Genomic DNA, 24,100 nt, shown 5'->3' on the forward strand with positions numbered 1-24,100 from the left:
TTGGTTGGGAATTAACCAATTACTACCCAGGAAAACAGCTTCTCATGCACTAGTATTATATCTATGACCTGACTTAAAAGTATCACTTTCCACTATACATACAATTCAAAAGAAAATTATTAGTGCATCTAGCCTATATTATCTTAGGTCAGAAATCAGAAAAAGCAAATAAATTCTGGACAGAATAAATGGAAGGCAATTTTTTTTGCACATTTCATTGTATCATATTGATTATATATGTTTAATATATATATATATATATATATATATATATATATATATATATATATACACACACAAATACATATGTTTTTCAATATATGAATTATATATTTTGTAAAATATACTGCAATATAAAATCAATATCTTTTTATATATATTTAAAAATGCAGCCATAGAATCAACATTCCATCATAAACAATACTAGCACTATATGACAAAATATAGCAATACTATATATAACAAATATAACCCAAATAACCTGAATTGTAAGTATAATATATTGTATAGTTAGCATATACAAATTTGCTATTTATTGCCATATTCTTTGTATGGTAATTCTGCTCAGTTTAAAAGCTGATTTTGTTTGTTTTTCTAAATATGATTATATAAACATAGAAATATGATTATATAATATATATATAACATATATGATTATATAACATAGAAACATATGCTATGTTACATATATGTATGACTATCATATGTAACCTATTTATATAAATATATATATATATATATATTTAATCAAAACAACCTTAGAAAACAGCATGTGAAATACCATATAATTAAATAGATGATATGGAAATATATAGATCAATTGTTTATAAGCAGTATATTATATGTGTATATATGTATATATATATATATATATATATATATATATATATATATACACATACACACATATATACATACACAACTGAAATGAATTATACTGTTAAATTAAAATATATCAAAAAATTAATAATTTGAAAGCAGATTAAAAATCGGATGCAGTAATAAACTTTGTCTTTTGTACTGAAATATTGTAGAACACATAATCCTAATATATTGTATATTCCATATAATATACTATATTATGTATATTCAGACTATACCATTTAAATATGAAGCACAATATTGCATTACTTTTAAATTACATATATTAAACCAATATATGAAACAGCATGTGTTTGAAATACATAGCAATTAAATATAAAATGTAGTGATATAACTGTATTTGATATGAAAATTGTTTCCCCATTTTCAAAAACATTTTTTCCCAGAGGCACAAACTGGGTTAAAATATTTGAAAACCAGGAATATAAAGCCTAAAAAAAAATGTAAAAAGTACCAACAATAGCTCAATTAAATTACTTTTATCTGACTCCTTAAATATTTACTATGTCAAAAATAATATAGGAAATCTCATATCAACATATCATATATATCTATATTTGTAGCTAAGCATAAACTATATAAAATGTATATATTTAAACATTTGGAATTAAATGAAAATCTAATTTTTTTTTTAGCAGAGTACTGTAAAATAGCCACCTGAATTAACAGTTTAAAAAAAGAATACTAAGTGCACTTGAATCCAAGAAATCACATTTACTAAATTAAATTAATTCATCAAATGATGTGTGAAAAAAATCTGGAAATGTGCTCATTAGAATCTACTCTAGCTTTCTCAATAGTTCATTTTTCCAATAACCAATACTTGTAAAATGTAAGAATTAGAATGCCTACAATTCTTTTATTTATTCATTTCATCTTTTTTTAATTAAAGAAACCAGTTCAAATACTTCTGACTTTATAATGTTTTCAAATATTCAAACATTGGAAACTTTCACAAAAGGACTTCACCAACAGTATATTTTGTTCTAGATATTTTACTATCATTTCCTCTCACAGATGCCAAAAATACATTAAAGAATTATTTAGAAAAAAAATGTAAAAGTCTTCTTACCAGTTCTGGCAGCGATTGACGTCCCTTGTCCCTAGTATTCCAGAAGCCAGTGACAAAGCAATTTCTTTGTCTTTCCAATACATAATGGCCTTTCACTTCTTAAATACTATGAATGCTCAGATTTAAAATGAATTCCTAATGTGCATCTAGAAAATTCTTTAATCTCACCTTTAAATAGTTTAAGATATTTGGGGGAACTTTGTATGAGTTAAAGTAGTTTGTTTTGCAAAATAAAAATGCAATTAAAGTTGATAATATTTACATTAAATCTAGATATTTTTCTTTAAGGTTACATTAATTCAGCTTTAATATTAAAATCTATCTTTTTATCTCCATATTTTTAGTAGTATGTCTGTGTTTAAACTAATTATTTTTTATTACCAGTTGGAAAATAATAGTAATATATATATATATATATTTATATATTTATTTATTTAAAGGCTTTAAAATATACATATATATGCATATATTATATACATATATATGTATATATTATATTTTTTAAGTGGTTCTACTCAATTTTAACATAATTATATAAATATAAAATTTATAAAAAATTGAGCTGAACCACTTAAAATGTTCTTCTATATAGTTATCAATTTATATATTCATATGTAAATTGTAAATATAAATATATATCTTACTGTCCAATTTAAACTGACAATGAAGTTATAATATAGAAATGTATTTATATAAAAACTGAAATTTATATATAAATATCAAATTCTTCATATGCACATACATGTGAAAAACTATAGATTCTATGAAAATATTTCTAAAAGCATAAGAAGAATGAACAATAGCTGCCTGAAGTTATAATACTTTTCTTTAGCATGGTTGATTTGATTTAAAACTGCCATTGTGAAATGCAGGATATTCCATTATATTATATCCAAATGCAACAGTTACTGAAAAGATTTCACATGAAAATAAATTGGCCAAATTTAGATAAAAATATTTTAAATGTTGTTTTTGATTTCTTCTAAAATTGAGCTTTTAAGCTTTGAGGAAAAGATCCCAAGAAAGTTTAAGTAAAACCATCAAATATATTTTATTGCTTACTTAAATGAAAAACAATCAACTTCCTTCAGCTATTCTAATTTTTTGTGTGTTTTGTCTTAACCTCTATGCAGTTTTTCAGAATTTTTTTTAGTACTTTCCTATTATTCATGATTACATTTATGATTATGAAAATAAATATACCAAATAGCAATAATCAATCTTTTTTTGCCTGTTTTTACTACTTGATATGGTAACTAAGGTGTCTTGTTTCCATAAGATAAAGTACACCTTAATGTCACAGACTTGACTGTACAAATAAATACAGAAGATATCAAATTGAGACCCTTTAATTTTAAATTAATTAATTGAAAAAGGTTTTAACCATCCATTATTTACGATTAATATTTCTATTAAGTGGTTGGCCAAAGAATTTTCCCTCATCACCAGGTTTCCAGGACATAATGAAAAAAAAAATATATATATATATCTTGTTTATCTAAATTTTTAAATGAATTTTCTCATTTGATTCATGTTTTCCTCCCAGACACAGAAAGAGAAAATCATTAATGAATTAATCCCTTTATTGCAGACAGTTGGCTTAAAAAAAACCCCCAAACAAATAACACATCACTTTCTGCTTCCATGTATCTGGTCTATCGCCTCATTTTTCATTGACAAACTATGGCTATGGAATCCTGGGATTTCTTCAGACTTGAATTAATTATAACACTTGTTATAGTTTAACAAAAACATATAAAAAATATTTACCTGGGGTTAGGGTGACTATGGCTCCCTGTCTCCAGTTATAAAGTCCATCATAGTCACCACAGCAAGTCTCTCTGATAGGCAGTTAGAATTTATCACTTGGTACTTTTAGAATTTCGGAATTAAAAGGTTATTACTTTAGTTAACTTTTCAGTTTATATCTTCTCTGGTGTGTTATTTCCACTCCGGCTGATAGAGCCGATTTAATTAAAAGAAAAAGGTTTACCCGAGGTCACTGTCAGCTGAGTCCCTTTATCCCAACAGCATAACAATAGTCATACTCCAGCACCCCCATTCAGCTACCAGCAAGAGGTCAAATATTTGTTTTACAGTCCATTTTTCTTTAAAAAAAAAAATGGCATAATAAAACATATACAGTATATATTTTACCTGATGTTACTGACAACCAGGTCCCCGGGCCCAGTTATCAAAGTCATACCCATAGATTTTCTATCAAAACCTGGTCCGATCTGGTGGAAAAAAATTTGATTTTCATAAAAAGAAATAGTAAAATAATGTTTTTGGGGTTTTTTTTTTTTTGCCTGAAACGACTGTTGTCATTCCCACATTAAAAGTTTTCCCATTTCAAAGAACAAATTATCACGTTTGTAAAGAAAAACGAGTTTTTATTTTAGATAATATAGTGAGAATTTCACTTTTTTTTTTTTACCCGATGTCACCGGGCACCAGGTTCCACGTCTCCAGTAGCTCAAACCTTAGTCACATCGCTAAGATTTCCCTATTTAATCCCTCAACTCAACTTTAGCGAGAAAAAATATTATAAGGAGAACTGTAGCTTTAGATGACCTCACTGGTGACAGATTTTATTTTCTAGTCTATCGAAAAACATCTGGTAATTCTCAGAACTATCCGTGGCTTTATTGCATCAATTCTAATTCAATTTAAAAGATAATGTCCCAAAAAATAGTCCTCTGGCGGTACAGTCAATGCTATGAGTCTGATTATCTACAGAGGCTTAAATTCAATTCGGAGATTTTTTTTTTTTTGCCTCTGTGGAATATAAAAAAAATATATATATACCTATCTTATTTTGTCTTTCCGTTGCTGTTTATTCCTAAATGGCCATTCCTGTCTGATTCGACATATTTTCCAAACGGGGAGAAAGAGACTGAAAAAAATCATAATTTCAGGGGCGAAGAGAATTTACCAGATTTGCCTGATCTGACAGTGACCGGGGTCCCTGCTCCCAGGCAGCACAGTAATCACAGGGGTGTGCACTTTACAGTAAGCCGGCTGACTGATTCAGGATTTTTGGCTATAGTATTGTGCCAGGAATTAAACTGGGCAGACTAGGAGGCTTTATAGTCATTTCCTGTCCTCCTATTCTATGCTTCCGTAGGATATATCTTATCTAAGGACCCTAAAAGAAATAATATATAATATATATATTATATATTATTTCTTTTTATATATATAATATATATTATATATTATTTCTTTTTATATATATATATATATATATATAATATATATATTATATATTATTTCTTTTTATATATATATATATATATATATATAATATATATATATATAAAAAGAAATAATATATAATATATATTATATATATATATTATATATTATATATAATATATAATATATATATTATATATAATATATATATTATATATTATATATTATTTCTTTTATATATATATATATATATATATATATATATATATATATATATATATATATTTACCTGACCTAACGGTGACTAGGTTACTCAGAACAAGATATTTCAGCATTCTGCTTTACAATGAACTATATGACAAATCTTAGGCTATATCTCCAGTTTTTAACCGAACAGGAGGACTTATCCACTCTTAGAAAATCAATTGTCTCTAGCAATCCCTGTATAAAATGTCATTGTTCAGAGAAAAACAAACAAACCGAATGTCATAAAAAGTGAACACATGTCTAGCTCTTTGGCAATTCACATTTGTACCGATTGAAAAGGTTATGGTCAGGAGGGCTTTATTTACCAAGGATTTCTGTCACAGGCACAGAATAAGAGAAATCCTTTGCAAATGAAAGTCCTCGGTGTCTTCAAGCTTACAGATCCATTGCAATTAAAAAACCAACAACAACAACAACAACAACCACCACAAAAATAAACGCGTTTAAAAAAAAATATATCCAAGAAAATGAAAAAAGAGGAAAGAGTTACCTGTTGTGACGGCCACACGAGTCCCTTGACCCCAGTCACACATTGAACTGACCCCCTCTTATTGCTTAACGAGAAACTAAACCTGCCACTGAGGGACTTTTTTGGGGGCAGGGGGGACATTTAGTGTAAAAAAAACCCAACAACAACAAACGCAAAGGGTTAAAGAGCAGGCTGGACTGTTAGGAGGATGTTACCTGCGGTCACTGCCAGCGCGGTCCCTGGTCCCCAGTAGTCAAACCAGTTCTCACAGTGACCCCTTTCTGGGCTCTGCTCGGGCAATAACTCGGGGGCTGTCTGGGCTCCGCTATCCAGGTTAAGCTTTTCTCTTTAAATCGTTTCTCTGGGGTGAGAGGCTTACCTGAGGTGACGGTCACCAGGGTCCCCTGTCCCCAGTCATAGACGCTCACAGTGAATCAACTCCCAACCCCTGCTGGAGGAAAACTTTAAAGGGAGCTGTTTCTAAATCAATTATTTCCGCTATTTATATTCGCCCCGTAACATAAGCGGCTTCAATGAAATGTGACCTGCTCTGGCCTGGGCGAACCTGAATTGCCGATAACTAAATGTAGAGGCAGGGCAGAAGAGATTTTAAATCGGCTCCTAAATAACCGCATTTCTTCTATTAATTACATTTGTGCAATGTATTAAATAGTTACGTCTGATTTACTATAAACGCACTCATTCCTCGAGAAGCAGAGAAACGCGGAAAACAAGAGGCTCTTACCTGAGGTGACAGCCAGCAGGGTCCCCGGACCCCAGACATCCATAGCAGCCACAGTGACCAAGGTCTGAAAGACCTCTGCCCAAAACCCACTCCTGAAACCCTAACGCGCCCCGCAGAGCTACAAACTGCGCGATCACTCCGGAGCGAAGCCGGAACCTGTTCATGACGTTCTCACTGGCCACTTCTCTCGGATTCACTTCCACTTACAAGTTTTAGCCTATATCAGGTCGTTATAGCTACTCATCTTTTCTTTTTTCTTTGCTGTCTAATCTATTAAATTACCTCGTTTTCGGAAAACAAAACATTAAGCAGCAAGAAAAAAAAAAGTTAAAAACAGTATCCGGTGTTACTGAGACCATTAACGCGGGGCCATTTTTCCCCATTCTTACAAAAGGTTATTCGCTGTCTTGTAACTGTTATTTATCCTTTTAGACCCGGGATCGTGGTTTTTAAGTCGGAGCCTCATTTACTAAGCCTCCCCCGTGCTGTGTGAATGGAAAGCGAAGCTTAGTAAATAAGGCTCTTAGCTGCTCCTACGTTTCCTACATTGTTAAATGAAAAAAAAAAAGTCTTTTCTGTCCCTGATGTCTGTGCAGTGGGAAACATCTTTTAAAGATGTCCTGCCGCTGTTGTTCTAAGCAGGAGATGTTATAGGCGCAACATTTCTGATACGACAAAGAATTCTATATCTAAAATTATATTATTATTAGAATTATTAGAATTATATATCTAAAATTATATTATTATTAGAATTATTAGAATTCTATAACTAAAATTATATTATTATTAGAATTATTAGAATTCCATATCTAAAATTATATTATTATTAGAGTTATTAGAATTCTATATCTAAAATTATATTATTATTAGAATTATTAGAATTCTATAACTAAAATTATATTATTATTAGAGTTATTAGAATTCTATAACTAAAATTATATTATTATTAGAGTTATTAGAATTCTATATCTAAAAACAATCAAAAGGGTTTTCTTACCTGTGGTCACCATCACCGCAGTGCCACCGCCCCAGGCGTCAAAGCCCCAGTTCTCACAGTAAAACCTTACCCCGCTTGTGCCCTACAAATATCTACAGGGACTCAGAGCTCTTTCCACTGCCCCCTGCACCAAGTCACTTAAAACATTCACATTTTTTTTAAAATGTAATTTAATGTTACAGTCCCTGCTGCCCTAGCAAAACTCCAGGTACAGAGAGTGTTGCACCATTTCTCTTAAGGTAAGACCCCGCCAAGGTCTGTGCTTCTTTCCGAATTAGCTGTCCTCCTATACGGTTATTGAAAAACCCACTTCTAAACACTAAAACTATAAAAGCAGCAAGCAGGGTAAAATGCAGAGGCGATTTCCAGGTACCTGTGGTCACCGTCAGTGCTGTCCCTTGTCCCCAGAGGTCAAAGCTCCAGGAGTCACAGCGCGGGGCCGCGTTACTATTCCTAAACAAAAACCTCTGTTTCTAGAGTCATCACCACTGGGAGCATTAGGGCAAGGCTTGGAAACGATCTCTGCAGCCTCCTAAAGAGATTCAGGGCATCACTAGTACAGAGTCCAACAGTTCTCAGCTTCCATAATCCCGAGGCTCGGGAGAGCGATGTTTGCAAAACTCGAGCCTGGAAATATTTCGTGGGTTTATCGGGGTCACTTCGAAACCTACACCTCGTCCCCGCTTGTTATATCCAGGCCTAGAGATAACCTCCCTGCTCTTCCCCTCCTACCCTCCATGGGATAAGAGCCACTAACCCTCTCCAGTCCTCTGACGGCCGGGATTTGGGGAAGGGCTGTGGGATGCACTAAGTTGAAAGGGAAAGGAAACAGAGGACGTTACCTGTGGTGACGGTCACCGCCGTCCCAGCTCCCCAGTGCTCCAAGTAGTCACAGTGCTCGGTTCTTCTGATTTCCTTGCACAAAACCCCCCTCAGCCCCGCAGATCTGTCCTTCACTTTTAATTTATGCGGTAGATTTTCAGTTTTTTTTTTTAGATCAGCTGTTTTATTACATAAACCTGTTTTTTAAGCAATTACTCCTCCAATTCGCACAGAGTGAGGGAGAACCTTTGTAAAACGTCCCTAAGATCCACCTAAAACATTGCAAATCTTCCAGCATCTCAAATTCTACACTATTTGGGCGACTATAGTTGATTTAGAAAACTGCCATTTTCCCTCCCAAACTTATAAATCCAGTTAGTAAGCTGGGTTATTTAATTTACCTGTGGTGACGACCACGGATGTCCCTGGTCCCCAGTAATCGAAGTAGCCATAGTAGCACAGCGATCACTAAACAACTTGTGAGCGTTCAAAATCCCATTGCGCCTCTGACGTAAGTGCTGGGGGCACAATCACCGCTATTTTGCTGGTCTCTTACAGCACAACTTCGTGTTTATATTTATATTTATATAGATTTCCAAATCTAACGGTTGAGGGAATAAAAGCCATTTCTGCACTTGCAGCGATTCTCAGCTTGGTCCCTTGTCCTCGGCAGTCACAGCGGTCAATGATCTTAGCTCATGTTAAACCCATGACTAATCCCTGCACTGGCACCTCGGGGTCCAATGTTAAATATCTTTGACACCTCCTTTTAAGCTGTTTCCCCATTTCTCTTTCATGATTCTTAAACAGGAGCTTTTCATTGCTGGCAGACAGAACTACTTGATTTTGTTTTACCTCCCCCTTTCTGACATTTTAAAATGTCAATTATCGTGCATTTCTTCATCTTCCCATCGCCTTTAAAACAGGGACTGAGCGAACCTTAACCAGGGCAGAAATCGATACCTCCTAAAATATGAGCAGATTTGGAAAAGAAAAGTCTCAGTGACCATTGACCCATGGCCCCAGTTGGCCATGGATAGCACAGACGTTTGTTTCTATTCTACCCAGCGACAACACTCGCAAGCGATGGACACTTTTCCCACTTCCCCTGGAGTCTTTTTTTTTTAAGTAAAAGAAAAAATATTTACCTGTGGTGACGGTAAGGAAGGTCCCAGCTCCCCAGTGGTCCAAGTAGTCACAGTGCTCGGTTCTTCTGATTTCCTTGCACAAAACCCCCCTCAGCCCTGCAGATCTGTCTTTTGCTGTTTAGAACCTTTGTAAAACGTCCCTAAAATCCACCTAATGCGTTGCCTTTCTTCCTGCATCTCAAATTCTACACTATTTGGGCGACTATATTTGATTTAGAAAACTGCCATTTTCCCTCCCAAGCTTATAAATCCAGTTAGTAAGCTGGGTTATTTAATTTACCTGTGGTGACGACCATGGATGTCCCTGGTCCCCAGTAATCGAAGTAGCCATAGTAGCACAGCGATCACTAAACAACTTGTGAGCGTTCAAAATCCCATTGCGCCTCCGACTTAAGTGCTGGGAACACAAGCACCGCTATTTTGCTGGTCTCTTACAGCACAACTTCATGTTTATATTTATATAGATTTCCAAATCTAACGGTTGAAGGAATAAAAGCCATTTCTGCACTTGCAGCGATTCTCAGCTTGGTCCCTTGTCCTCGGCAGTCACCGCGGTCAATGGTCTTAGCTCATGTTAAACCCATGACTAATCCCTGCACTGGCACCTCGGGGTCCAATGTTAAATATCTTTGACACCTCCTTTTAAGCTCTTTCCCCCATTTCTCTTTCATGGATTCTTAAACAGGAGCTTTTCATTGCTGGCAGACAGAACTACCGGATTTTTTTTTTTTTTACCTCCCCCTTTCTGACATTTTAAAATGTCAATTATCGTGCATTTCTTCATCTTCCCATCGCCTTTAAAACAGGGAATGAGCGAACCTTAACCACGGCAGAATAACTCCTAAAATATGAGCAGATTTGGAAAGGTCTCAGGGAGCATTGACCCATGGCCCCAGCTGATAGCACAAGAGCAGATGTTCTCTAACATCCTAGGCCAGATGTCTCCTTCCCTGTGCTCCATTTCTTTGCTTAAACTGACTCAAAATTTCAATTGTGTCTTAGTTACTTGTGTGTTTAATATTTAAAATTCAGGAGTTAGTCACACTGGTACCAATTTTGTCTTTGTTCATGAACATAATCTTAAACATATATGTTGTGCATGAATTACTATCCCAAAGTTTGCATCACCTATGTCCTGACACACTTTCATTATTTTGCATGTTTGGATGAATTTAGAGTAGAAAACTAAAATATCCACGGGTGGTAGTAGTCTGCAAGACTTGAATATAACTATTATCTGCTCGAATAAACGATCTGCTAACCGATTATAAAATAAATAAATGTATGTTACATAGGGTAACTTGTATCTGACCTAATGGTCACCAGAATTCCTTGTATGAAATAATGGTACACAAAACTATTCTTATCTGTTCACCTTGTACAAAAAAAATACACTTTGTAGATCTGTGGCTTCTCTGGTATAATTGTTGGGCTGATATTGTCTCATTACTTTTAACTTTTTAAATGTAAAACGAAAATCCTTAGAAAACTCGTTATCATATCTTGTCTATAACCTTCCTCCTCAGCCTTGAAATATGGGATTCTGTCACTAAAATGCCCTTGAAAGGTGAGTTTTTCAACAGCATGCTAAAAGAATATATATTCTATATTAACGACTGAAAGAATATTTTAGAATGTCTTACCTGTGGTTACCGTGACCAGGGTCCCCTGACTTCAAGAAGCAAGAACCCCACTAAGCAAATAACTAGATTTCCCCTTTTAACTCTGTGGAAACATTTGTGGTATCTCGAATTTAAAAATGCATTTCCTATTAGAGTGCCAGAACTGAGACCTAGTTGAATTAATCTTACCTGCATTGACTGTCACTAAGGTCCTCCAACCCCATTGCTCCCTAACTATCAGAACACTAAACTTTGCTGCCCAGATCATTGCAAAACCCTTTTCAACTCCTTTTTAGCGTTAAGTCATTTTGGTCTGTATATGTAAGTATATATTAAGCCATCTTAAAAAATAAAAAAGTACTTAAGTAAGCCTTACCTGATGTCACTGTGATCGCTGTGCCTTTTCCTCAGTAGTGGAATTCACCCCCGTTAGCAGATTACTAGATCCCACTCCTCATATCAGACCAAAGCCCCACTCACATTATGCATTCTTGTTGTCCCCATATTCCAGTCAGCACATTTTTCTATATTCATTTGTTGTCCCATTCAGCATTTTAAAACATCTTGTTTGCAACAATTTGCAATCAAATATTTGATATTTTTTGCATGTCACACAGATCATACTCTGGATATATTTACCTGTCGTCATTGTGACTGTGGTTCCTTGTCCCCAGATATCGAATGCACCCCAGTTACACAATGTTGTTCATTTCCAGTAGGATCATACAAAAACAAAGCTTATTTTCAGGGCTTGAATTAGAGGCTTGTTAAAAACAGACAAGCAAGCTACATCAAAACCAAATAGCTAGTTTATATTCTGAAGGTCTTTATTCCAGCTTCTATTGCACTGTGAATATCAGTCCTCAAAGAAAGTTAACTAGGACAATATTGTATGCCATCTGCATATTAAAACATGCTTAATTCAACTGAGGCTAGCCCATTTTTCTTGTACTTTCATTTAGCTCAGCCATTTGACACATTTAAGAGGGGAAATGTGTGACCGTTTTGCTCCAGTCCAAATATTACTCCTAGTTTTTTTTTTTTCTTATTGAAAATACTATGATATTTTCATTGAAGACATTTGGAGTAAACTCTGCAGGGTCTCCTTTCCCCATCTATCTCCAAATGCTTTATTATATTTCGTAATGTTAAAATGCCTTTCCAGTGGCTGCCGTAACCAGGGGCCCTTGAATCCCCTAGATTTCCCCTAGGAACTCCGTGATGCATAAATCGCCACTGTGCACGCTGCAGAGGAACAGGCGCAGATGAGAGCTCTCTCTAAACGTTTCCCCAAACGCCATTCCCACCGATTGAAAGCCCAGCCACCACTGTGTGCTTGCTAAGTTATATCCCAAATGTGCAATGCAGCAGGGGGAACAAAAACCCCCGAGAAGGACCGACGAAAGAAGGAGGCGTCCTCCCATGGAGAACGAGGTGGGCAAGATGGGCTATGAAAGGAAAGCAGCGAGCAGCAGCCACAAAGACGTTTCCCTTCCATTCCGCCGCCTTTCCATACGGAAAATGTTTCCCTGCTGTCTTTAGAAGGGGCTGGAGTTGAATGTCCCCTTAGAAGGGACAGGTTACCTTCTCTTTCCCACGAATTCTATCTCTGACCACACGTGAAGAAGGGGCCTTAGTGGCCCGAAACGTTGGCCAGCCTTATGAAGACCTCATTTCAACCTTTGCTCTCTGAAGAGTTTCTCTCGTAAACTTATCACTCTTCATCTTTATTCCGTCTGTAGCCAGACGAAAGGGCGAGGCTGTCTGGTTTTGGAAGAGGGACACGGCACTGTGGAGCTCCCCCAGTACTTGGGGGCAATAATAGATGGATCTTCAGTCTGGCGATCTGCAAGTCCAGCAGGGCTCCTGGAGGTTTCTCGCCAGATAGTGAAACGCTCTTTAAAGTGGACAAAGTTTTCAGTGCTTGAGTCTCCCTTCATCTCTCCGACCCATTGCAGTCCTTGGCCGGCAGCCTGGCGGAGCCCCGAACCAGAACCCCGAGGCTTTGCAGGACACGAGGGCGTTATCCCCGGGCTTTTTAACTTCTGCACCAGACTGGGTCAGGATTATCGGGGAATGAACCCCTGAAAAAACAGATAAACACATTTCAAGACCGTGTAACCAAGGCATTCACTACATTGGGCGGAAAGAATTGTGATCTTAGAAGTAAAATAATAATAATAATAATAATAAAAAAAAATGCCGAATATTGGGTGACTGGAATATCCAACTTACCCAGAAAACGTAAAGAATTGAAGAAAATGCACATGGCTGCTATTGCTTGAGTGAAACCTGAGCACGGTTGTTCTGCAGGGTGCGTTAAAAGGTGAAAGGGAAGTAGATTTGCATGAGAGAGTCTTTATGAAACAGACTGCACAGTGGGTTTATTATTTCCAAGCTGCTGAATTCCTAAAGCTTCTTCTACATGAGAATAAAATCTTGCAGTCAGAGATGATTCCCTCCTCAGAATGTGCCTGCCGTCTGCTCATCCCCCTCCCAGTGGCAACCACAGACGCATAAGACATTGGTGAGGAATAAAACAGGGCTGCAGCTTCATGGTCAACAAACATTATCTAAAGAGAAGGCCCCGAATCAGCCTAGCAAAGTTTCACAATTCCATGGATTTACTGGCACCCCTGGAGTACACTGAGCCCCCTCTCCTCAATCCCAGCGATCAGTCTGGAGCTCGCCAGTATTCGTCTATCCTTCCAGCAGCCCGCGGGGGGGGGGGGGGGGGGGGATCTACCTCCCCACCTCTACTGCCCTGGGCAGGCGACTAGTGTGCATCCTGCGGCATCCACGGATCACTCTGTAGCCCTATCCAGAGTCAAGGAGAATTGCGCAGGGGGTGGCACATGGGAAAAGTCCAACTGCTAGACGGTGTTATCCTCTGGGAGCAAGGCCAGCCTACTCGATCCCTTATTAAATTACTTTTTATTTTTGAGTATTTTGGGCACAAAGTCATATTCTCCCCAGCTGTCATACAAACAAAATCTCCACCCCACAAGTTACATTCTCTCCACTCCCAAAGCCTAGCAAGCTTTCCATTTTCCCATAATAAATGGAGGCCACATGTCAACCTCAGGTAAAGGGACAGCGACGTGCTCCTCCTTCCTGCTGGCTGCCTACCCTGCTCCATCCTTCTCCTCTTGGAAGGATATTACATTCCTCCCTTCCGACGATCAGTGGTCCCGGGGGGATGAATTCCTAGCAGGACCAAGGCAGGTCAAAAAGGAGGAGGGACAGTAAATCTATACAGCATTATGTCCGTCTAGCTACCTACCTAGTCATACGAATTAGCCAATCTCGATTGATATCTTTTAGAGTTGAGTTTGATACGGTGCTAGTGGCGAATGTTCATTAGATTCTTTGCAACATGTAACGCCTTCTAACTGGAAGGCATTGGAAGCCAGGACCTGTGTGGTTATATGCACAATAATGCCTTGGATCATTTATCTGTTGGTCCAAAAACAGAGACCTCAACCTTAAAAAAAATATTCAGTAATCTCATTTCCGTTAGAACTGGGCTCAGTTTTGTTTAAGATCCGTGCCAGTGTTTTCCCTATTGAAAATAATGGGTTCATTTCATTGATTAATCTGATGCAAATTTTGCTGATTAGATCAAAACTGGAGCATATTTTTAATAGATCATCCCTCTCTGCGACTAATTAACTATTTTATTTGCGCTCCTAAAACGTTCCAGAGCGTTTAGGACCCAGGGACAAACACCTTGGACGCTTTCTTTAAGGGTCTGTTTGCAAGAATCTGCAAATCTGCTTGACCTAACTGCATGTGTTCCCGGTGTGTCCTGGTTTTAGGGTTAAAATCAAATTAAAACCTGGGATTAATGTCCTTTAAGAAAAGCGAGGCTTGGAGGACCCACAGTGCCCCTAGCTGACATTTATCTTCAGTGTTAATCAGGGGGTGGCGGGGCTCAGAGCTGGGTTGTGGCCTTCACTGCAGTTCAGGAAGCATCTGTGCTTCCTTTAGGGTGGATTTCTCTTTAATGACCCCGATGTGCTCTTGTGATATGAGTTGGGGAGATTTGTGTTTGTGCTTTTTTTTTCCTGGCACTAAGCAGAACTTGGGGGGAATATTAGTGAAACTGATCGGAGGTCTGAGTTAAAAGGCACTGAAGTTCTTCTTATATTTTCCTGTATGGGAAGGTCCTCTCTTTATCGACTACACTGCTAGGCTAGCAAAATGACAGGGAGCCATGATTTATATAGCATATTACATTCTCCAAGTAAACACGTATTGCAGATCGCCTGCAAACACACACTGGCGCAGTGGGTGGCAGGAAGCTGCGCCCTTGGGCCGGGCAGGGGGGTATCAACGGTCTTATGCTAAGCTCATAAAGAGTCTCTTTTTTTTTTTTTTGTCAAAATCATTTTTATTAGGGAACATGCGTCTACAGCTACATCAGCCTCAATAGAGGCAATTCATACCATCCAGAAACAAGAGTATAAGAGAAACATAGCTCAACAAACTGGTATACAATTAACAATGCAAGTGCTGCAGCCACGCACACGTCCCTTCTTTTTTCTGTGTATATCCCTCCCCCCACTCAGGTCACAAAACATCCACCACATGCACACTCACACTTCCACCCAGCCATCCTCCCTCTAACTCCCTAACCCCCCCCCCCCCCCCAAGGGATGGTGTTTTAAGAACAAACAGCAGTGGAATCAAGCGTGCACATTGACAGTAAATCTATAAGAGAAAACATGGCACACTTCCATCAAACCTGAGAACCAAAAGGCATTGGGGTAATCACGGCTATGTCCATGCAGTTTGATATCCGGTGTTTAAGAGTTGGGTTTGTATATCCAGAGGTAGTAAATCAAAACAAGCAGTCCAATGAGCCGTAGAAGTAGCATCCAAAGTGCGGCCCGTTGAAATAGTATCTAGTCGTGTCAGCTGCATAGTTGACGCAAGTTTAGAGTACCAGGCTCTCAGCGAAGGTTGTGTCGTGGGATCAATCCATAAAGCCAATATCGTCTGATGAATATATTTCGCCTTGGGGTTATCCCTGGCAGCATAAAGATGACCATTACTAGCAGCAGTAATAATAGCGACAGCATTAGCGACAGAAAAAAATCTAGCAGCAGCAGCTGTAGCACTAGCAGTAAGAATAGGGACATCGCTATCAATGCCATGAAATGACACAAACCAGACACGTGAGAAGCGCAAGAAAACCCGACAAGTTGCAGGCGGTGCTCATGTCCGAAGCATGAAGAGTTTAGACTTTAAGATCTATGGCAGGCTTGGCAAGGCTATGTGAGACTGGAAAATGAACGCCCTGTAATGCAGCACTGACCTATGCACGGGGGGTTTAGTGGAAAGCAGAGAAGTAGTGTGGTAGCAAAGTTAAGGCCTGGCTTTTTTTTTTTAATTCCAGCGCAGAGATTACTTTTGTACTCATGTTATTTTATATATCCGATGGATTTTACCTGCTGCTGACAAGGGTAGTGCAAAATGCCCTCCAAATGAGCCTTTGCGCTAAGTTACATAGAAACATAGAAATGACGGCAGAAAAAGACCAATCGGCCCATCCAGTCTGCCCAGCAAGCTTCACACTTATTTTCCCATACTTATCTGTTTCATCAACTCCCAAGATCATGGCCCTTGTTGGTAACTGTTTGATTCAAATTTCCTGCCCTCCCCTGTCGTACAAGAGGTAGCAGCCTGGATTGATCACAGCTTCGCCATGCATTTCCCTACTAAGACGCTCCTGTATCCTGTAGATTGCTCCAAAGCCCCCGGCGCCGTCTTAAAAAATGTGTCTAAGAACATTTTCACTCAGGTGTTCTTACAAAAATGAGCCACACTACTAGTACGGTTCACTGAATCTGTCATTAACTGCAGGAAGTATCATTTAGATTTCAGAGCATTTCAAGAAAATAAGAAAACAATTGGATTGTACAGTCATGGAGTTTTATAGACAATTCCTAGGCCTGATAAAGTGGTCATCTCTTTTGGCTTTCTACATTTTCTAGATGGCTGAGGCTACGATTTGGTGAGAGCACTTCTAGGGACTTTCTCGTGTCTTCTTGTGTTCTCTTGTTTACATCACTGTGACGGTAGGTAGAGGGAATAGCTAGACCATAGCAAGATTCATCTTTCACGGTTTTCTTTTTGGTTAAGATGGGATGGTTGTGCTCTCAGTAAGATTGTGGAGGAAGCACCTGCCTGGAGAGCAGTAAATCTCTGTCCTGATTCAGACGTTTACTGTAGCGGCTGAACCTTTGGCAGATTTTGCAGGACACTTGAGACTTTCTCACTTATACGTTATAATTTTTATGCTCAATAAGACCTGTCAACTTAATTGTTTAAGTCTTTTTTTTTTTTTTTTTTCTCCTTTATCTTTTGGTCATCAATGTTACAACGTTATTATTAAATTTTGAACTTATGTACACTGTTCCAAGTTTCATAACCTTGTTCTATGTAATGCCTTTTGGCAATTTTCATGTTCTGTTTCAATGTAAACCGATGTGATCTTTATTTCATATAGGAACACCGGTATATAAAAATCTAAAAATAAATAAATAAATAAATTTATCATAGTTTCCTTTCTGCTGCTGCAGAGTACAGATCAAAGGAAATATCCCCCTTCCTGCTTCTTAAAACTCGTATCAGCAACTCCGCCCCCCCACCAAATTCAATTATGATCAGTAAGGTCAACTTTGAACAGTAAAGGGCAAGGCATCTATCAATGTAAACATAAAAGGTCAGATTTATTAAAGATTTGCCCACAAAATCTAAGATGAGATACTTCTCATCTATCCAAAAGAGGTCGTCTTATGCTAGAACATTGTCATTGGGGTATAACCTTGTTCACTTTATAATGCTGAAGAATCATAAACCGTAAGAGAGGACGAGACCAAACAAATACGGGTCATTACTCCCAGCTCATCTAATGATATGCATAGAAAAGGAGATTTGCTACCTAAGAGGTTTCTCCAATCGAATGAAATGCACAAAGCATTATGTATTCTTTCAGATAATAGACGGACTAGGGGGCACTCCATGAAGTTAGCAAGTAGCACATTTAAAACAAAGTGAGAAAATTATTTTCCACTCAAGATACAATTAACCTCTGGAATTCATTGCCTGAGGCTATGATTAGGGCAGTTAGTTTAGCTGGGTTTAAAATGGGTTTGGATAAGTTCCTGGAGAAGTCCAGCAACTGCTATTAATCAAGCTAATGGGCAGATTTTAAAACTCCTGCGCGCGTAAATCCCGGGATTTACGTGCGTGACCAGGTCTTACATGCACCGGGCGAATTTTCAAATGGGCCCAGCCATGCACGTAAACCCTGAAATGAAGGTGGGCCGGGGGCATGTTCTGGGTGGAGAGGGGCGGGGTGGTGTGGGACGGAGGCTAGCCAGGGCAGTGGCCATTAGCTGCTGTCCCAGGAAAGCGCCTGCCAGCAGCCGGCCGGCGCGCGTAAATCACTTCTGCTCTGGAGGAGCAGCAAGTAACAAAATAAAAAGAAAAAGGAAAGGTAGGATAGGTTTAGGGGGTGGAGAGGAGAGGGAAAGGGGAAGGAAGGTTAGGCAGGGGGTTAGGGAAGTTCCCTCCCAGTTTGCTCCTTAATTGGAGTCGCTGCGCGCACACTGCAAAAGTACACCCCCCTTGCGCGCGCCGCATGCAGGTGTGCGCGTGGATTATAAAATCCAGCATGCATGTGCACACGGCCACCCGATTTTTATTACACGCGCGTGCATGTTATAAAACCGGTGCATCCATGTGTGCACGCCGGGAAGAGCGCGCCCACGGATGTGCACGCGCACCTTTTAAAATCTGCCCCTTAGTGAATAGCCACCGCTTTTACTGGCATCAGTAGGATGACTATCAGGCCGAATTTAGTTAACAATCTCAAGGCTTTAATGGAGCTCCAAGTTCTGACTGAGTGAATTCTGGCCTACTATTTAAACTATCAATAAACCTATCTGTTACTGGCACAGGAAATGTCTTCTATCCAACTTCAATTGTGTTCGAATAGCTATGTTGTGAAATAAAGGCTTGTATCTTTAATTTTTTGTTACCAAATAAGGGTGCGATCGGTTGTATTTGGATGGGTCTACAGCAATATCTAGTAACTTGTTTGGTTAGTGTCTAGTCAACCTAACTCTTGCTTTCCTAAGGACCTCATTCCTTTTCCTTGACGGTATCTTCAGAGTTCGTGTGGCATGATAAGGATCCCGTCTGTCACTTTGCTAGAAATTAAACCAATCTCTGAAGTACTGACAGTGAATAGGCCAACGCCTTTCCCTATGTAAATTGAAGCCTGCCTTTCACCAAATAAAAAGAGACAAGAGTGGGTAGATCAAGAAAACTGAATATGATCCACATTTGTTTCCAAACTGGCAGGAGCATTGTAAGCGATACTGACAGCCACTCTATTGTCAAGTAGTCTTTAAGATATTCGTTGTTACGCCTTTCTTTTGGGGCTGTGGGCCATGTCGGCTGTGGTTAAAGGATTGTACCAGGGCAGATGATACACCACTTGTCTTGTTCCTCTTTCGGACCGCAGTGCCATCAGCTACACTATGACAAGGACACTAAGATTTTCGGCTGGAGTTTTGGAGGGGTGCAGAGATGCTGCTGGGATTAACAGGTGGCAATGACTTTTGTAGTACACGGCACACGGATCACAGTCAACTTCTATCTAAGCTCTGACTTTGAGATCTAATGCCACAGAAGAAGGTGGCAAGGAAACAAACAAGAACAGTTAATGTTCAGTTTGTCCAGGCGGCAGATGAACTAGGTCTTTTCAAGTGCAACTTCTGAGCAAGGAGGAATTAATGAGGGCCATGGAGAAAAGCTGGATCCCTGCCAGTAACCTATTCATATTTCTGATGTTCTAAGAGATGAAGAGAGAGAAAAAAAAGGAAGAATTGCACAACAGGACACAGAAGGGAAAGGCGGTTGGTCTTAAGTATTGAATGTAGCTCAAATATTAATAAGCTGTTTTTTTTAGTCTATACAAAAAGGCTTGAATGGTATTTAAAAATAGAATATAAAAAATGATGTTGACAGAATTAATTTTTTTTTAGGTATTTGTAATGACTTCAGTCACCGTGTCCCCCCAGTACACTGTGATATACTCCCCTACAAGAACTCCATTTTGTTTTTTGCAGACTAGTTCTAAACCTCCTACCTTATTCTGTACCTCAGTCGATCAAATCTTAGGGACATTTGATGGGGAAAACGGATGGAGGTGACCTTCTTGTTAGGGCGTGTAATTATGATTTGTGTTTGCTTGACTACAGGGGAAAAATGGGTAAGTCAGCACAGGGATTCATTACAAGCAAAGATGGACTAACTCCCATTGTACTATCTCTACTCTGGTTACCCATTAAATATTGCATTGACTACAAAGTACTTTGTATATTACATAAAATAATAAATGGAGAGCAAACAGAGTGGCTAAATATGTCTATTCACCTTCACACACCTCAGTGCAATTTAAGGTCCCTAAATTAGGGTTTCTAACCGTTCCATCAATTTGCACGGCACATTTAAGCAAGGTCAGATCAAGGGCTATTTCAATAGCAGGACCTAAGCTATGGAACACCTTACTGGTCGAATTGTGCTTACAAAATAATTTAAAAACCTTTAAGAAAGACCTAAAAACATGGCTCTTCATGAAGGCCTTTCAGGAAGCAGAATGACGATCAGGAAAGCACTTTGGGAAGCAAATTTCATTGTTTTTAGTGCTGAAGTTATAATATAGACTCTAAGGTACTTATTTTAGTTTTATGTTTACTTTGAGTTTTATCATTTTTATTTTTCATTGTTTTATTATTTTATTTTGTATTTAAATCATTATTGTATTTAAATATTTATTTTACCATTTTATGTTTACGCATCTGTTTATTTTATTATCTTATGATTTGTAAACCATTGTGATAGAATACTGCATGAAGGTATACAAAACCAGCAAATAAATAAATAAATAATAAATAAATAAATAATACAAGCTGGAAAGAAAGAATTGCTATGGAAGCTCCTTACCAAGAAGACTTTACTATCGGAAAACAAATAAATTACAAAGCCCATTTCTATTTACATTTCACATTTAGAAATGCACATTCTTTTGTACAAATTCTAGTTAACATCTCAGAGCATTTAATGTACATTCATGATATGAAGTTGCAGAGAAGAAGAATCAGAAGATACAAGACAAAATATAGTGGGCTTTCTACTGGGAGGGTACATGCATGCCTGGAAAAGTCTATTGCCTGAGGTAGTGGCACCCAAAACCATGACAGAATGTAACCAAGCATGGGGCAGAACACAGTGGTAAAAGCAGATGGAAGGTAATAGAAGAAATGAGGGAGAAGCTTGAGTACGGGAGGGCTAGTGTTGATTTAAGTAGGGAACTCAATATTATTATCTACCTAAAGTACTAGAGAACCATAGAGGAAGACAAGTGAGTAGAGTTAAGAGCAAAAGAAGTTTCCATACTGGGTCAGACTGAGGATCTATTAAGCCCAGCATCCTGTTTCCAACAGAGGCCAAACCAGGCCACAAGAACCTGGCAATTACCCAAACACTAAGAAGATCCCGAGCTACTGATGCAATTAATAGCAGTGGCTATTCCCTAAGTAAACTTGATTAATAGCTGTTAATGGACTTCTCTTCCAGGAACTTATCCAAACCTTTTTTAAATCCAGCTACACTAACTGCACTAACCACATCCTCTGGCAACAATTCCAGAGCTTTATTGAGCATTGAGTGAAAAAGGATTTTCTCTGATTAGTTTTAAATGTGCCACATGCTAACATCATGGAGTGCCCCCAAGGCCTTCTGTTATCTGAAAGAGTAAATAACCAATTCACATTTACCTGTTCTAGACCTCTCATGATCTTAAAGACCTCTATCATATCCCCCCTCAGCCGTCTCTTCTCCAAGCTGAACAGCCCTAACCTCTTCAGCCTTTCCTCATAGGACAGCCGTTCCATCCCCTTTATCATTTTGGCTGTCCTTCTCTGTACCTTCATGGTGCTCCAGAAGATGAATGAGGCATAAATGCAGGATTTTGGAAATTCTGTACTGAACAGACCAGTACAAGAATTGCCTCTGTTGGAAACCGTGATGCCTTGGTACTTAAGTTTTATCCCAGACAATCCTTAGGGAAATAATAATTAACAGAATAGATTGGTTTTTAATTAAGGAACATTTTACATAGATCATAAAGCATAAACAATGCAGAAAAAAAAAGTATATACCACAGGGACAATAAGCCAAAATATGTGGATGGGAGAATGGCAGGGAAGACTGAAGTGCTAGGTTTGTTGCAGTTTTAGTATATTATACCAGATGAATTAAGAACTCTTAGGGACCTGATTTCTACTAAGATTTATTTCCCATAGGTACAGAATGGAAAAAAAGTCTTTGTAAATCAGGCCCCTCCCTTGCAGATTGGAGCTAACATTTGCAGCCTCACCCCCTGTCCTTTCCCTTAACCCAATTTACCCCACTCCCCCCATTATAATAAACAGACCAACACAACGTTGGACCAATGGAGCAGAAGAGGGCCCAGCTTTATTTATACGGAATCACAAGAACCCAGTGGCGCACCAAGGGTCTCTGGCACCCCCTGTCCAATACCCCCCACCCAAATCTCTGACCTGTGCTAGTCATCCCTTCCTTGTAATGCACCCCCATGTTGACATATCCATCCATTCATTGCACAAGCAAGGAAAAGTCCTAAATATACTCCCCGGCATGAAAGCATCCCATCCCCACCAGCAAATGTCCCTGGGGACCGTTTGATTAAGAACCTAAGAACATAAGACATTGCCATGCTGGGTCAGACCAAGGGTCCATCAAGCCCAGCATCCTGTTTCCAACAGTGGCCAATCCAGGCTACAAGAACCTGGCAATTACTGAGATAGAGAAAATGATGGAGTTTGGAGCTCCTCTGCAAAACTTAAAAGGAGGGTTTTTTTTTTCTATAGGAGGGTATCACAGTGGATGGGGAGGGGTCACAGCGACTGAACTCAATACAAAAATACCCTCAGGAGAAATGCACTCTGTCACGGATGTGCACATTACATCTCTAAACCCCACAGAAACCTGTTCTGTAGAATATAAATACCCCTAGTGCTTTAATGTTTGAAAACGTTGTTTTGTATTATTGAACGTGAAGGGTTTTCCAGCAAGAATATTTGCACCCTGTAAAGTAGTCAGTTTTACCTTTTGTAACTGATTACCTTTCTGCCTGTCATCCTTATGCAGACACAAAAATCAACAGCAATGGATTATTTTCAATAGAAAATGTTTAAAACATGTAGCACAAAAAAAAGCAATTAATATTAGAGTTTATGTGGAGAGTTTTGATGGAACTTTATGTTCCATTTCATAATAAATAGCTCAAATATTTTCAAGTCAATACATTTTCTTTCAAAAGTAAATTTCTTACGTTAAAAAAGTAGAAGTTGAACCAATGAACTTTGAGCTACATTCAATATTTAAGACCAACCGCTTTTTCCTTCCGTGTCTTGTGGTGAAAATCTTCCTGTTTTTTTCCCTTCACCTCCTAGAGCATCAGAAAAATGAGTTGGCTCCTGGCAAGGATCCAGCTTTTTCTCCGTTGCCCTCATTAATCTTATTTTCAGAAGTTGCATTTGAAAAGTTCCACTTAACTGTAGCCTGGACCCACTGAATATTAACTGCCTCCACAGAAACAATTGTTACTCAAAAGTCCGTTACCTCTCTCCAAATCAGAACTTAGAGGTTGATCGAGTGATCTGTGTGCGATGTCCTTCAAACGTCATTGCCACCTTGGTCATTTCAGAAACATCTCTACACCCCTAAAAAAAAAACCCAAAATGCAGCAGAAACTCTTAGTGGTATCACTGGGC

General features: G+C 38.3%; 1 protein-coding gene and 1 gene segment (V, D, J or C); both read right to left on the minus strand.

Annotated features, from left to right (window-relative positions):
- LOC115078816 overlaps positions 1-6,598 on the minus strand; it is a 199,134-nt gene extending 192,536 nt beyond the window's left edge. Inside the window, exon 1 of the C gene segment in view lies at positions 6,268-6,598.
- LOC115078499 overlaps positions 1-24,100 on the minus strand; it is a 167,127-nt gene that overhangs the window by 61,296 nt on the left and 81,731 nt on the right. Inside the window, exons 3-4 of the mRNA XM_029581424.1 lie at positions 11,244-11,272; positions 8,473-8,649 (exon numbers count right to left, since the gene is read on the minus strand). Coding sequence (XP_029437284.1) covers positions 8,473-8,649; positions 11,244-11,272 — 206 coding nt within the window. The remainder of the gene's footprint in view (positions 1-8,472; positions 8,650-11,243; positions 11,273-24,100) is intronic.

This window comes from Rhinatrema bivittatum, chromosome 16 (genome assembly GCF_901001135.1).
Source record: "Rhinatrema bivittatum chromosome 16, aRhiBiv1.1, whole genome shotgun sequence".
Taxonomy (NCBI): domain Eukaryota; kingdom Metazoa; phylum Chordata; class Amphibia; order Gymnophiona; family Rhinatrematidae; genus Rhinatrema; species Rhinatrema bivittatum.